General features: G+C 36.3%; 1 protein-coding gene across 4 annotated transcripts in view; it reads left to right on the top strand.

The window, feature by feature from the left end:
- Positions 1-1,234: 1,234 nt before the first annotated feature.
- The window catches only part of LOC146998121 (uncharacterized), a 96,922-nt gene continuing 80,997 nt past the window's right edge, over positions 1,235-17,159 (top strand). For 2 of the 4 annotated variants that reach the window (XR_015040299.1, XR_015040298.1), the window contains exons 1-2: positions 1,235-1,473; positions 6,778-6,828. Coding sequence is in view for 2 of the 4 variants with exons in the window: in XM_085813445.1 (XP_085669571.1) it covers positions 8,041-8,067; positions 8,167-8,310; positions 8,407-8,592 (357 nt within the window). In the remaining 2 variants the exon portion in view is untranslated. Of the gene's footprint in view, positions 1,474-6,777; positions 6,829-6,861; positions 8,068-8,166; positions 8,311-8,406; positions 9,294-17,159 lie in introns of those variants that run through there. The other 2 variants (XM_085813446.1, XM_085813445.1) reach the window with 2 other exon arrangements.

Genomic DNA, 17,159 nt, shown 5'->3' with positions numbered 1-17,159 from the left:
GTAACATTATCAATATCTGCTATTAATTTCAATACTGATGAAAAAATTATAAATGAATTCCATTATAAATCACATAACCTTGTTGTATTATAAATTACAGCAGTTAGAAATATTATTAGCGTGATTTAGAAACCATCTTTGTTAACAAATAATTAATGTTAGGAATAATTCAGCCTGAAACTAGGTTAGAAAATAAGCTGTATGCTGAAGATTAAGCTTTACCAAGGTGTTAGAAATATTTTCTCTTAACTAGAGTTATGATGCAATAATTTGTAAAAATTATCATTTAAATATAAATTGGCATAACTACAATACAATATAATGAATTCTACATACATGAAAACTTGAATACAGCGCAACAATATGTGAAAAAGGAATGGATAAAAAGGGAACTCAAAATTCCAAGATATGAATATTAGGGAATTCGATTTTTTTTTGTTTTGTTAATTATGAAAATTCTGCAGACGCTCATAATTATCAATTTATTAATTAAATGTGTATTAAAAATTAAATGTATGCAAAGTACATCAGGTAGAGTAACTGGAAAACAGAATAAATATTTAAACTTTTCTAGTATTAAAATCTGAACTTTGTAAGAAAATTAAAATAACTTCAATGACTAAAAATGGAAAGCTTAATTACGGCAATATATTGCAAAAATATTAGTGTGAATTTAAAACTACTTAAGAAATCCAATTTTTAGATTTAATAAAGAGAATTTTTTAAATTAAATTAGAACTGTTTACCTAAAATGGTAAATTTGAAAGTTAAAACCAATCTGCTATCTAAGAAGATTTGTTAATATTTATCCAGAAAAGAAACTTATTTAAGGTGCGCTACAAATCCGATATTTGATAGGTTGATTATATATTAGTTTTGTGTATGTTATTAATCTATCAATATTATTATTCAAAACTGATATATATCAGAGACTAAAATCTCTGTAACTTGCGAAGTTTTTAATTCTTGCAGAGAATAAAAAAGATCTGGCTCATCTTTTAAGCATCATAAAACTTTAAAATGAGTATAAAGAAATTCATTTTTACTTTAGCTCACACCAGACTTTAAATTAATATTTGTTTCGTATGCTCAATTTTTTACAATATTGATAAACGAAAAGAGGCTTGCAGTCTCAATAAAATGCCCCATTAATGGCGATAAATGACTTTTTGTAGCACCCAATCTTCTTCGAATTCAGTTCGTGTGTTGGATAAGAGTTGGGAAGGATCTTCGATCAAAATTTCGCGCAGTTCGTACCCTAGCGTTACGTTTACATTTATGAAGAGCTGGATAAGCAGATACATGGCATGTGTGTAGTATGAAATGCGATAGCGAAGTTGTTCGAAAGTGAAAGTGACGTCACATAAACATAGGTAAGGTGTGACGGTGCTAAAAAAGAAAATTTTTACTTATGTCGTAATTTAGAAATGGCAGGATATACAAAATTCGTAATAATCTTCATGGGCGAAATGGGTAAGTGGAATGTTTTAAATTTTGACTGATAATCTGAGTGAAATTTCATCTCGAGATTTCTTGTGGTTATAAACATTTCTACTGATGGCAACTTAAATGTAATAATAAAAATTTCATGTACATCAATGTACATCGAATAACTTTATATATTCTGAACTCTAATTTTCTCCAATGCTTGTTTTCCAACAGCAAGTAAAATTTAGCTCCTTTATTATTTATTTATTTGTTTATTGTTGTTATTTGTTTGTTCGATTAAAGAAGCAGTTCCCAACCGTGGCGGAGTCCTTTTTAGAATCAGTTTCTAAAATGGAGCTCATTTAGGAATACTCTGTGTTTTATAAGTGTTTAATCATCAGTGTAACCACCTCTACCCTGTTATGCACATCCTTTAGTGAATTATTGTTCTGGTATTTTCATATATTCAGCAAAAATTTCTCATTATATCTGGCACAATATGTGTTATATATAACCTGTAGTAACCCAGGATTCCAATTCCAGGATTCAAAGGGCCTTCTATGCCCATGTTCAAAGGCTTTCTATGTTCTTCTATACTTCAAGGACCTTCTTTGTTCAGCAATATATGTTTAAATAATGAAACCTGTGCATCCCTACCAGCCCTTGGTCATGCCGCAGTTGCTAGAGGAATTCCTCCTCCACAGTACGAAACATCTTAAGCATAACAGGCCTACTGCGCTCAGGTGGACACAGAGATGCAGAACTTTATAAATGTAATGTAGAAGGCAGAAGAGAGAAAAATAGCAAAGGAAAAGAAAATAAAAATATCTAAACAATATCCACATATTATCCCTGCCACAAAATTATGTTTAGAACTTTAAAATTTGCTATGATATATAAGTTTAATTTCAACTAAATACCATAAGATTGCCAAAACTTTTCTATACCATAAAATTGCTTCAGAATTCAATAAATCAAATCATTTGCGTAGTAACAGATTATTAGTTACAGCAGCGCTAAAAAGATTTATATAATAAACATAGTTTCTTCATTTTAATCATTGTAGTTAATTCAATTAAAATACATATTCGTTAATTATTAGTTATTCCAAATTTTGTTATTCAATTCAACAAAACAATATCAACCTAATTTTTCTAACTAGAGTTCACTATAGTACACAGTAGGCCTAAATTAAGACATAACATTCTAATGTTTAATGATACAAATGTGGTTTCAGGTTTTGTGTTTTCTCATTTTGGGTTCAACTGATAGTAGTTGTAGACGACTGTTTGATTCTAAGTGTCTTCTGTGTTCTGTTTTAGCACTTGTATAGGCAGATAATAATTTGCTTTTAATGAAAGCTGATTATAAAGTTCCTGAACTGCCCAGAGTCTGTGAGTTTCGCACGCAAAGATAGCTTATGTCGTCCTTTGTCAATAGAAGTAAAGCGAAAGCTCATTTGACGTATGTATTTCACTGTAAAACGATCGAGATGTAGAATGAATTAGAATGGCAGAGTCCACAAGAAAAAGGCTGAAGAGCTTTAACACAGTTTTAAACTAGTTACGCGAATTTCAGAAACTCTGTTTTTAAATATACTCATTTAAATCCTGATGAGAACTAATGAAAAGTAGAAGTAATAGTATAGATCAAATTGTAAAATAATGGGTTAATTAACATAAAATATTACACGTTAATGAACTCTCTAATTAAAGGCCTGCAGTAAATTATTTTACACCAAATTATTTTAGAATTTCTGTTATCGAGGTTACAAACCAAATGAAGGTATATAACAGATATTACAAACATAGCTGAGCCAGTTGGTATTACTTCTTTGTAAGAAATATGTTCTTCAGAGTCATTGAATCCTCATTTGGTAAGTAAATAATATTTTTCACAGTTCTTGGCTAAACACATTTACAACACTTTTGTTGCACAATAACAAAGCATAGTTATTCAATCGTATGATGAAAAATTAAAATGTCCTAGTTCTGGGAGAAATATTTATTATAACTATGCAAACAAATGTGCCCAATATTCCCTGGAATTAAGTAAAAAATTAGTGTTTCCTTGTTCGTTTAAAATTAGTTTAGTAGTTCCTATTTATGAAGAACGTTTTAAAACTGCCAATTTTAGCCATTGTAATTCTACTGCAAGTAAAATGACGAATATGATCAAACAAAGCCTCGACTAGAAATTCTCACGCAACTGGCAACAGTGGTACCAAGGGCCAGTTTCACTTTTGAAGGCATAAAGAAGGTGAATAACATACGGAATCGAAAACGTGCTTTTTTCACGTTCTTTCGTACACTCAAGAACATTCAAATAGCGCACTAGGAAGGGAGCATCGAATTGAAATTAAATTTAATATACATAATGGTACAGACGAGAGATTAACTTGATCCCTCAATCAAGACAATTAAACAAATAGAGTGTGTACAATTACACAAATACAGCCCAATATTAAAAGCATGTCGGACCTCTTCATGCTGCAATACATGCCGAAGTTCCAGCATTGAGTTGATTAGACATCTGATATATTCCTGAGGCAGATAGGCCTACAAATCTTGAACAGTCACCTTCAAATCATGTGTAAATTGAAATGGAGGCATCTGTCCTCTCAGGTAAATGGTACAAGTCGGGGGGAGCAGGTCCGGCTATGGAAGAGCCTGAACATGATGAGCAACTCGAGCTATATGCGACGAGGATTATTTTGCTAGAAAATTGCCCCTGGAAGACCATTTAGGAAACGTCCCATGTGGGGTCGAAGAATGACATCAGCATAAACCTGGCCCTTTAAGATTCCACGCACCGCAGTTAGAGTGAGCCAGATATGATAGGCTACGACCCTTCTGACGATTAAACCTGCTCTGCGGACAGTGTGTCGTGTGAAGCATGAGTGAAATTGTACCGTTTATCAGGTTGCCTCCGCACAAGTACGCGGTTATCAGCTATTCCCAAAGCGAATTGGGATTCATCACTAAACAGTGTGTTTTGCCAATTTGTGGCTTTCCATGACGCTCTGGCTTAGCACCACCATAAACGGGGTCGTCGATGTTCCAATGTTAAAGACAGTACACGAAAAGGGCGCTTGGACTATAGACTTCCTTCTGTTGTAGAGTCATTAAGTTATTTCGAAGCAGGAGAGATGAAAAATGAGCAATGCCCTCGCCGGGACTCGAACCACGAACCTCTAGAATACGTGTCGAGCATGCTGACCACTACAACTCGAAGGTGGGAGAAATACCTTATACTGTAAAGGGTCAGGAAATGGTTTGTAGGACAACTGGCACCGTAAAGCTCATTTTATTGTGGAACGAGTCACTGTGGGATCCACGAGCACTTACCGCGCGATACGTCGATCCTATATCTCCTCGTTGTCTTCCTGGTCACTCCAAACCCGTTCTCCGCACGTGAGTACAATCTCGTGCCCATTTCTTCCGACATTTTCTGACGGCACACTCCGAAAGATCAGCCTAGCAAGCAGCTCGACATGTCGAAAAGTCTGCGGTTTTCATGCCGATCATCAGGCCCGTTTCAAACTTGCTTAATTGTGAGAAAAGTCTTCTCATACGACAACCTGGCATTCTTCGCTTGCTAAAGTCCTCCTGTAATCTGAATGTGATAGTCACGCTTATGAATCTTCCTCTATGCGCCGGTTTATATAGAGCCCATTTCCTTATTTCAGTACCACTGCAGAATGGGTGTCATGCTCAGTTGCACCAAAATTTGGATCATTTGTACATCGGATCTCACTGCACCTTATCTGCAAAGTTTCGGAATCCCAGTTTTCTTCCTTTTGCGTGAGCTATTTTTACTGTTGCTGAGTTTAATGCACACACTGACCCAATAAATTAGAAACCCCTGAGATTTTCATTTGAATGCGTGTTAGGGATGAAGTATGCAATTTTTTTTTATGACATGAGTTACACGTATGGTTATACTGCTAGTATAAGTAAGGTGTAAGAGTGCTTTTCACGATGAATGAAGTAAAAGAGAAAAAACGACAGATATTGGACCATTTGGAAAAGGGCTTGTTGTTGGTGCCCGTTTAGCAGGGTCCTCGATTTTGGAGTGAGTAAATCTCGCTGAGTTCTCTAAAGCAGCCATATCAAAGGTTATCAAAAGTTGGAATTAGAGCCACAGAGTCCTTCTCTAGAAGACGTAACTGCGGTTCGAGCATGTTTTTAAGAGGATGAGGACGTCGTCTCTGACGAATTGTACGGCAGAACAGGGACCCTACTGCGCTTCAACTGACACAGATCGTCAACCAAGACTCTTCTCAACAGATTTCTGCTCTAACCCTGCGCAGAGAATAGGAATACATAGTCGGGTGCCTGTGAGAAAACTACTCATATCTGCCCGCAAGAGTTCTTTTGCAGCGACGTCGCTGGACACCTGAGGACTGGAAAGGAGTAATGTGGCCGTATGAATCATGTTATACCTTACTTTGCACTGATGGAAGACGTCGAATTTGGAGAGACCCCATGAAGCCATCTTGCCTTACTCGCATCGTGCAAGGGTCTGGTGAGAGTATCATGATATGAGGCATGTTCTGCTGGCATGGAAGTAGTGCCCTGGTGTTCCTCGAAACAGCCATGATATACAATGGTTGAAAGACACATCCGATAGCACTCTCCTCTTCCATCTAATTTACAAGATCTAAAAATCTGCATAGCCAATGCATGGTAATCTCTAGAAGTAAATGCACTCCAGGAACATGTAGACTCGATGTCCAAACGCATCATAGCAGTTATCCGTGCAAAAGGTGGTCCAATAAGATGTTGATTTTTGGTTTCTAATTAATTGGCCAGCGTGTGTATAAATAAAGCAAATAAATGGCGCTCATCCTAGAGACTATGCATAGTCTCCTAGAGGAGCTACGAGATTTAACCTGGTAAATTTCCTTTCAGAATATAATTTTAGCTCATCATTTTGATTCTACTTTTTGTTTCGTATTCTTTAATTTCATCCACATTTATTTCATTTATTTTCCTGGAGAAGTTGCGGAACCCCTGGGATATGCACGCTAAACCTTTGGAATTTCCATAGCTTACTACGAAGATTCTTTACATATATGAAGAGGCGATGAACTGTGTTTTGGGACTGAAATTATAAGTTGCCAGCTGTGATTTAATATTACTTGTGTCTGCAAGAAACGAAATTAATGAGGCCAATAACTTAAATTATCACCCGTTTCAGATTGCATCTTACATTAACTTTTACCTAAATTTATCATCTATTTTTCTGAAAGCTTATAAAATTTCAGAAGAAATCGTTGGAAGATTTTACGGCTATTTCCATTTGTCTTTCGGTTTTCTGAATAATACTTTCTTTTCTTCTGTCTAGGGGTCGGCAAAACTTCTATACGCAAGTGGTACAAAATGAGATGCTTTTGCGGTAAGTGAATTGATTTCTATCATCTGTATTGCAAGTTAACTAGTATATTTGAATACCTAACCTTGCACTATTTTATTTTGTCCCTGTAAGAAGGATAAAGGCATAGTGGGAATTAAACTACGAATTTTGTAATTAATATTCTTTAAGTAAATTTAGTTCTGATCTCTAAGGAAATATTTTGGACTCTATTTTTATTCATTTAAAAATTCTATGCATTTAAACTTATTATGTCATTATTCCTAGCCTGCTAATCCTATGTAATCCTCCAGACTACCTATTGTAATACTGAAAACCTGAATGCATATATTCCCTAAAATTCGATTCCAATAAAAGCGGCCTTAATTTTATTGAATTAAACAAAAAAATTTACCACATTATAAAAATAAATTTATCATCTTTACTATGGAACAGAGTTTCTTAAACTGTGTATCGCGACCCCCATGGGGGTCGCGGAACCTGCAGCAGGGTGTCGCCAAAACATTTAGCAGTTTTGATATTTCTCTAAGTTATTATAATAATTTTACATTTAACAAATATTTTTACACAATGTATCTGCAAATATATAAAGATAAGACAATACAGACAAAGAAAAAGGAAAACGTTTCGATGCATTCCTTTTATAATATAAACGTTCATTTTACTTACTTTGTACGTGACGCTGTCATTTCGTCTGTTACTAGTAGTAAGCGCCCGTAACCGGCCGACGGAAGTGTCGTCACAGAAAAGGAGGCGTGGCCTCCGCCATTTTCAATTTCCCCGGAAGTGACGACACCAGCGCCATCTTGGATCACGTGATAACAGGAAGTGACGTAGATGGATGGAATGACGTAATCGTGTTGAGTTTCGTTTTTATGGTGTGGCATCGAATATATATTTTTAGGTTTTGTGGCAACGAACTCTTGAACCACGTTTTTGGAATGACATCATCCATTTCTTGTTGGGACATGTATAAAGATGTTGTTTTACGAAATGGCGTCTGCCGTATCACACCTTTGTATGCCTCCGCTAAGATGTATGGATACTTTTCTGTGAACCAATCAGGTTCTTTGAAATATGACCTCACCGTTTCTTAACCAATCACCGTTCAGATGAAATAAAGAGTTCCTACCCGATATAAGGTTATCCCGAGCAACGTTCCGCATTTCTTTCCTGCCTGTCGCCCTGAGTGTACGTACCTGCTTTTGCTTAGACAATTATTCTTCACTGCTTCGAATGGATCAGGCACGAAACCACAGAGAGGTGAGTAACTTGTTGAAATATACCATTTTTTAGATTTTTTAATCTTTAAAAATAGTTGAATTTGCAATATGTGCTTAATTTGTCTTTACTTTTTTTCAGATGGAAAACCTATTTGAGAAAGAACCTATGCCTTTGAACGATAAAGTGTTGAACCATGAAGACCGCACCCTAGACGTTCCCGATGAATCAGCTAGCTCTTGTATCAAAAGAAAAGCAGAAGAAACATCCCATTTCGAGAAAAAAGTACGTATTTGCGAAAAGCTTATGTATTAAAGTTGATATTGTATGTGTCCCCATTTTTATGTATTATATACTAACTGATTTAATTTTTTTTTTCAGCGCACAGGACTCTTCACCGAAGAGGCTATTCCAGAGGAGCTCACTCACATGGGAGACAATGTCTTTGTGGGACCCAGCATTTACAAGGGAAAAGTGACTGTGCACATCCGAGAGTATATGGTAAAGCTTACTATAATAAATATGGTAAATATGGTAAAGCTTACTATCCGACAAGACGAGGAGTGAACTTTGAGCCGTGGTGTTTGAATGTTCTCGCAACCAACATGACAGTGGAGGAACCATACCTGCTGACACTAAATCTGGAATTGCCCAAGAATTTTGTGGTCACGTATAAAGATTCCCACTTCACTCTGAAACAACTTTCTGCTCAAGGAGATGAAAAAAGTAGCCTCAGTATTACAACGACGCAGTGGGAAGAACTGATGTCCAACTTTAGCCGTATCAGCGATATTGTCACCAACCTCGTTTATCAAAACATGAACTTTTGTGAAGCCTACGAAAGCGTATCCGACGAACCTGTCAGAGAGGAAAATCTGCCCCAATCTTTTGACATTTCTATGGGAAGAGCGCGACTTTAAACCATTCTAAAGACGTCACTTGAAGAACTTCTTAATCAACAAGACGAACTGAAATATCCCCAGCTGAAAGACTGTGAAGAACTTGTTCATAAAACAGAAACTGTGAATGCCATTGCTCTGAGATTCAATGCTGTTGACATCGCCAGACAATTTTATGGAAACATTTGGGGTGAAGAACCCTATTTAATGTTAGTGAAACCTGCTCACTACATTACCAAGGACTTTTTAAAATCTGTGTGTTTAAACCATGTACTCGATGAAGTAATAAACACATTTTGTACTACCAATGGTGTCTTAGGTATGGAATACTATGAATATTTGTAAAATAATTAGGATGCTCAATAAATGTTATTTTATTTTACAACGATCTCATGACTGTCTCCAGGTTCAGACCATATTTAAAAGAATTAGTCTGTAATGATTACTTACATAAACTTTAAAAATACCTATTGAATACAAACCTATTGATTTTTATAGAATATAAATATGGTTGTTCTTAAAAATGTTTCATTACTGTTTCAACCTTTGAGATGTTATGTAGTATTCATTTTCTCTCTTGTACGTGTGTTAGACCTATTTTCTAAAATCTTTATATAGGCAACTTATTAGAAACTCTGGCATTATTTCCCTGTTCTAGTTAAACATATATAAATGAATATCAGTGTACGCTTAGATCATAACAACTGTTGCAATGAACACAGCTCTGTCTCAGACCTATCGGGATCCATAGGTCCCCGCAAGTTTCGGGGGTGTTGCTGCTTTGCATCGTGCTTTAAAAGGTTGCGTAAAAACAAAAGACATCCAGAAATGGTTGCAAACCAAGGATTCTTATACTTTGCACAAGCCTTTGAGGCACACGTTTCCCAGGAACAGAGTCATCGTAGGAGGCTTAAACGAGCAATTTCAGTCTGATTTAGTGGATATGCAATCCCTGGCCTCTTTTAATGACGGATACAAATATTTGCTGACCTGTATAGATATCCTTTCCAAATACGCTTGGGCTATCCGTCTCAAAGATAAAACATCTACGTCTATTCAATCTGCTTTCGAAAAGATATTTTCGGAACGTACACCCGAATCATTGCAAACAGATGCGGGGAGAGAGTTTACCAATAAACACGTTCAAAATTTTTTGAAAAAGAGAAATGTTCACTTTTTCACGACACATAATGCAACCAAAGTTTCTGTCGTAGAACGATTTAATCGAACTCTGAAAACGAAAATGTGGAAATACTTTACCGAAATGAATACACGAAGGTATATTGATGTGATTGATAAATTGATATCCAGTTATAACCATACATGGCATTGTAGTATTAAGACAGAACCTGTATCGGTTACATTACAAAATCAAGAAAGAATTTGGAAAACATTGTACGGACAGCAACCAGCATAAGTGCCTGTTTCTTCAGATTTAAAGATTGGAGATACGGTACGCATCAACCGAGAAAAAATAGTCTTTGAGAAAGGATACGAACAAAACTAGACAAGAGAAATTTTTACAATCTATAAAATTATTCGACGGATTCCAGTTGTCTACAAACTCAAAGATCTAGCAGGAGAAGTTATACAAGGAACTTTTTACAAACAAGAACTTCAAAAGGTTTCGGACTCTGGTTATTATCCCGTTAAAAAAGTTTTAAAAAAGAGGAAACGTCGCGGGAAAGTGGAATATTTTGTGAAATTTCAGGGGTACCCCGAAAGCTTCAATGCTTGGGTAGATGATGTTAGAAGGATATAAAAGGCCTGTACATTCTGCTTATCTGTCATTTGAACGAAACATGTCTTTCTTTATCACACTGATCAGTGACAGCTCCATGCGCTTTTTTCCAGACAACAAAATATCACAATTTACCACTCAGCTTCCTACTCCGATGGATTTAAATAGTCAGTGGGAGTTGTCTCTTGTGGACTTTATTTACCCTCACACATGGTATAACGTCCGAAAAGACAATAATTTATTTGGATTTGATTTGGGTGATGGAAAATTGGAAGGACGAAGAGTGCCTCCAGGATGTTATGAAACGATACCAGATTTATTAAAAGCCATGAAAATACCTTCCCATAAAAATAAGATTGAATTCAGTTATCATCCTGTCACGAAAAAAGTGACCATTAAGACCGACGAAAACTGCAAAGTCATTCTTCACGAAGGATTAGCTGAGCTTCTAGGGTTCGAGCCGGGTGTTTACAAAGGATTGCAACAAAGTCCTTTTGTAGCCGATCCCAAAGTAAGTATCTTTTCCTGTCATGTATGTGTATTGCGATCTCGTAGAGCCTCAAATTGTGGGAGATGTACAAGCTCCGTTGTTAAAAATTGTCACGGTAGAAGGAAATGACGGAGACATCATAAATGCTCATTACCCCCGGCCCATTTACTTGCCAGTTATCCGTCAACATTTTCAGACTATACATATTGACATAAGACTTCACTCTGGAGATTTAGTACCATTCGAAAGAGGCAAAGTATTTCTTGTGTTGCATTTTCGTCTGCGACAAATTCTATAAAAGAAGCCTTCATTTGCAAATTGATTTCATTTGGATTGTGTATGCAAGATTAGAAGCATCAAACATGCGGGTGCCTTATACGTGTTGCACGAAAAAATTTGAAGATTATTATTTAGCTCAAACTGGAAATGGATTACCTTACTATCAAGGAACCATTTTACTGAAAGGTTATGGTATTGGTGGATTTTTTGCAAAGCTGTTTCGCAGTGCTATGCCTTCTTTGATGAGTGGAGCCAAAACAGTTGGAAAAGAAGCTTTGCGGACTGGAACACAAATTGCAAACGACGTATTGTCGGGAGAAAATTTTAAAGTCTCCCTCAAAACCAGATCTAAAGAAGCTGGCAAAACATTAGCGAGGAAAGCAGTTCAGAAAGCAGATGAGATGATTGGTCACGGAAGGTTTAAAAGGAAGCGCAAAATCCCCAAACACTTCATTTCGTCTAAAGCCAGGAAGGTGCAACGACGTGATATTTTTGACTCGTAATGGCTTTTCTGTTAAAAGATTCTCAGGAATGCGCAAAATCCGAATTGGATTTATTTTCGTTACCTCCCACACAAACAGTTATCGAAAAAGGTAAGTGGGTTGAATTTCATCCATTAGCCAATGTATCGGAAGGAAGTCCTGTCGAGTTCAATGTTTTTGGAAGCGGAAACGACTACCTAGACTTATCACAGACACAACTTTATGTCAAAATGAAAATTTTAAAAAATGATGGCAAGCCAATCACGGCTGAAAGTAAAGTGGGGCCTGTCAATCTCTTTTTACATTCTATGTTTTCTCAAGTGGATATTAGCTTAAATGAAAGACTCGTTTCCACCAGTAATAACACGTATCCTTACAGAGCCATGATAGAAAAATTATTGAATCATGATTATGATACGAAAACGTCTCAACTGTCATCAGAATTGTTTTTCAAAGATATAGCAGGACGTATGAACGTTTTTGATATTCAAGACACTCAGCCGAATGAAGGATTCAACCAACGGGCAGAATTGTTTAAACTGAGTGCTTCGGTCGATATGATTGGCCGATTGCACTTGGATATGTTTCATCAGGAAAGACTTTTGCTGAATATGATGGATATGAAAATTAAACTCATACGCAGCAAACCTGAATTTTGTTTATTGGGCGAAGGTGAATTTAAAGTTTTACTCGAACAAGCTTCATTGTTTGTACGCAAAGTGAGAGTCAGTCCAGGTGTTGTGCTAGGACATGCCAAAAGCCTAGAAAAATCAACAGCCAAATATCCCATTAATAGAGTGCTCTGCAAAGCCTATTCCATTCCAACGGAAAATATGAGTTTTATTCAAGACAATATTTTCATAGGTCAAATGCCTAATCGTATTGTGGTGGCATGTGTCGATAATGATGCCTTTAACGGAAACTATAAAAAGTCTCCTTTTGAATTCAAGCATTATAATATGAACTTTATCGGCGTTTATGTGGACGGGCAACCGGTACCTCATAATCCTCTTCAGCCTAATTTTGACAAAAATCATTTCATACGAGCTTATCAGAATTTATTTATGAATGCAGACGACAGAGGACTTTACCTTTCAAGATCAGAATTTTCAAAAGGATATTCCTTATTTCGCTTCGACCTGTCATCTGACCTTTGTGATGGCTCTCATTTAAATCTAGTTCAACACAGCAACTTAAGATTAGAAATAAAATTTGGGACTCCCTTACAGCAAACTGTATCGTTATTAGTATACGCTGAATTTGAAAATTTGATAGAAATCAATTAAGCTCGAAATATTCTGTACGATTTTGGAAACTGATGAATTCATCACAGATTCATCAAATCTTATCTCGAGATCATATTTCTTTGAGATATTATGCGGGTGTTTTTCCTTGTGATAAAATACCTGCGATTCAAAGTTTTCCCTGTGCACTGGTGCTCAATACTGATAAACATGATGAAAAAGGAACTCATTGGCTAGCTGTCTACATTGCAGACAAACAGACTCTGGAATTTTTTTACTCTTATGGACTCCCGCCTAAAGTATATGGAAAAGATATCACATCCTTTGTCAAGAAATATCGTCATGTTTGCTGGAACAAGATTTCGCTTCAGAGTTTAACTTCTAATGTATGTGGACATTATTGTATTTATTTTATTATTAAACGCTGTCAAGGACTCTGTATGGAACTCATTGTATCACCCTTAGACGGGAAGAATCATGATTTCCAAATATTTCAATTTGTCAAAAAAAGATATGGTGTAAACATGATTTTTAAAAAATAAAGTTGTTTTAATTTGTAAAAATGTCTCTTGTGTTTCTTGTTTCTACACTTATTTAAACAAAATGAATAAATGTCTTATGCAAAAGGATTTTCGACAACGTTTAAAAGTCAGTGTTTTCTTAACATGCTGTCATTTCCAAAAATGGAACTGCCCAAGTTCGTACATCCTTCTACTTGTCTTCTGAGCGGACCTACCTGTTCGGGTAAAACGGTTTTTGTGAAGAAATTGATAGATCATAAAATGTTCCATCCCATGCCGACCAATATTATTTATTGCTACGGAAGTTATCAACCTCTTTTTAATTCCATGAAAAACGTAAATTTTGAAGAAGGATTACCATCTAACCTGCAGACTCTTCAAAATGCTTTAATTATCATAGACGATTTAATGTCTGAATTAGCAAGTGATACTCGCTTAAGCAAACTTTTTACAAAAGGAAGTCATCACCGAAACCTTTCAGTCGTTTTTATAACACAAAATCTTTTTCACCAAGGCAAGGAGATGAGAAATATTCATTTAAATTCCCATTACCTTGTCCTATACAAAAATCCTAGAGATAAAAGTCAAGCTATGCATTTATCTAGACAAATGTTCCCCGGAAAAGTAAAGGCCTTTTAAGAAATTTTTCAGGATGCTACTTCAACTCCATTTAGCTACTTGTTGATTGATTTACGACCTGAAACAAGTGAAACGCTTCGCCTTCGTACAGGCATCTTTCCTGGGGATAAATACTATGTCTACCAGCCCCGATAGTTCATTTCAGTTTGAGACGTCGAATGGCTAACATGTCTTCTCCCATCGTGATCGATTTCGAAGGTTTTCAGTGGATGCCTCATTGTTACATTGTTAAAGAATTAGCTTTTTACACCGTGCATGAAGGATATCACAGTGTTAAATAGCTTAACTGTTATGAAGCTTCCTTCACGGCACCAATGTTATATATGAAACTACTTGCCGTAGAAGGTTTCTACTTCCTCTTAGGGAGGAAACTAAACTCTTAAGAATTTGCTAATTACCAAACTTTTAGTGATCGTATAGGTAAAACGGTAAAGCATTTGCGTTGTGAAAAATGCATCCCGGGACCGCGCCGTGAGAGGATCGTAACATAAGAAAACATATACAAGATATATAGGAAAAACTTATTAAATATATAAAGAAAACATACTGTAATAGGTTTCCAGATTAAATATCAGTTTATTCAATTTCATCACAAAAAAAAATAAAATCTTATCCTCATCAGAGAGTCTAAGGGGAATTTTTCAATTTGTCATTTACTTTTTTTTTCATTTAAATTCATATAAAAAACCCTTACGGTTTGTCTTGGTAATTTAAAAGGGGAAAGGGAAACAATTGATAGCCTGAGAATTAATTTTAAGATTCGACGTTGTTTTTACATTCTAAGGAAGTTTTTGAAAAACTTACTTAAAGTTCAAACACACAAAAAAAATAAAACTTATCTTGTGTGGACATCTCGAAGTGAAGGACTCGTATCCTAATAATCGTTGACTTCGGCGGGGCTCATCTTTACGGTCACAAAATGGAAGTTTCAGAAGACATCGTCCTGTCCAGGCACTATTTGCGAAAACACACACGCAGGTAACTGGTTTTCTTAATGACGACGTTATTTTACCTCTGTAAAACAGAAACAGGAGCACTGCTGCCCAGCACGGCTATCCGCCTGATCTTGAAAGTCTTAAGTCAACAGGTAACTGGTTTTCATAATGACGACGTATTTTACCTCTGTAAAACAGAAACAGGAGCACTGCTGCCCAGGACGGCTATCCGCTTGGTCTTGAAAGTCTTAAGTCAACACGCAGGTAACTGGTTCAAATTTCGCCTTTTTACCAGAACGCGGCAAGGGAGCATGTTTGCAGCTTTCGGCCAGAAACGTTTTTCTAGGCAATTACAGCTCGCCTGTTCTTGCTCATCCCAAGAGCAAGCTTCACGAGTAACTTCCAAAGTAAGTTCCACACGCCAGTCAGTAAGTCTCTCCAAGTCTCGCACGAAAAACGTGTCACACCAAAAAGTCTTTCCAAGAGTAAGTGAGTAAAGTCCTTAAGTCTTTCAGCAAATATTCAAAACTCTTCAATCTCGCCTCTTAACCCAAAACGCGGCCTGGGAGCATATTTGCCGTTCCCTGCCGGGAAACATCTCTCGCCGTGAATTACATCTTGTCTATCCCTTTCAAGCCGGTTTTGAAGAGTAACGTCCAAAAGTCCAGCAAGCCCGTAAGTGAGTGAATCCAACTCGAATTTCCTTCGTCTCCTTCACAAACGCGGGCTCCCACTATGGCTTCACTTATCGCCCCCTTAATTTTGGCAAAATTTTCGTTTTCAACTCCAGAATGCGGAAATAAGGGTGATCGCGCATGCGCGCCCTTCTTCACTTAGCCAACAACCGGACCCTCAATCGCCAAAAACCTGAATGACTTACATTGAAAGACAAGTAGCAACCTTTGACCTTTTTGTCGCGTACTTCCTCTCTTAAGGTCAACTACACAATGAAAATTCTTCTAGAACATTCTAAAGGACAAAGCGCGCGAAATCATGACTTGGCAAAAAAATTGCTTCCCTTTCCCTGCTTCTTTCACAATGAATCAAAGCTTGTACAAAATTTGCAAATAAAAGAAAATAAATAATATTCTTTTAAACTAAATAATGTTCCCAGAAACATCTGTTTTTCCCCAAAATTAAAGCCTTAAAATAAATAATTCAGAATCAAATAAAATTAAAATTTCCATAAATCAGAAAATCGTTCACCTAGTTTTTATACCGCTATCAGACAAATTCTCTACACAACAACAGTTGCTGGTCATTTTTACCTCCTCAGCCTTGGAAAACATTATCACGATCTCAGCAAAAGTGTTTTGCTTGGGTCACAAGAAATCGTCATCATGTGAATTGGAGTGAGGGTGTTTTACCTTATACTCATCTTCGTATTATTTTGCAATATTTGTCATCTATTTATTCTGTCATACACGTGAAAGGATTAGAAAAGAAATTATTTTTAGAAAATTTATTATGTAGAGACATCATAAATCTAGACTGTCCTAAGATAGAAAATTTAAAAAAGAAAAGTTCTTTAACATGTTCGATTCATTCAAAAGGATTTAATTGCTGTGCTTTAACCAAAGCGGCTGCATTTGCTACCTATATAAAAGAAAGTGTGCAAGAAAAAGAGCTCATTTGTCATCAGAATGTCTCATCTGAAGGATGTGGATTATCTAAAACTATTAGGAAAAAGTCGAATAAAAGCAGCTGTACTGAAAAAGTGTCCGAATCATCTCATCAAATCAGTTTGTGAGTGTATTTTAAATCTTCTAAAAGGAAACATACCCATACCAAACGCGTCAAAAATCGACTCGCCCCTTTTAAAAGAACTTTAAGAAAACTAGCGGACAAAAAAGTACCTCTTTTTAAGAAAAGACGTCTTTTTGTTCAAAAAGGTGACGGTTTTC

Source organism: Stegodyphus dumicola, chromosome 3, assembly GCF_044657685.1.
Source record: "Stegodyphus dumicola isolate Sdum_Otavi_A_Nest chromosome 3, ASM4465768v1".
Classification (NCBI taxonomy): Eukaryota; Metazoa; Arthropoda; class Arachnida; order Araneae; family Eresidae; genus Stegodyphus; species Stegodyphus dumicola.
This window is presented reverse-complemented; position numbering and strand designations above follow the sequence as displayed.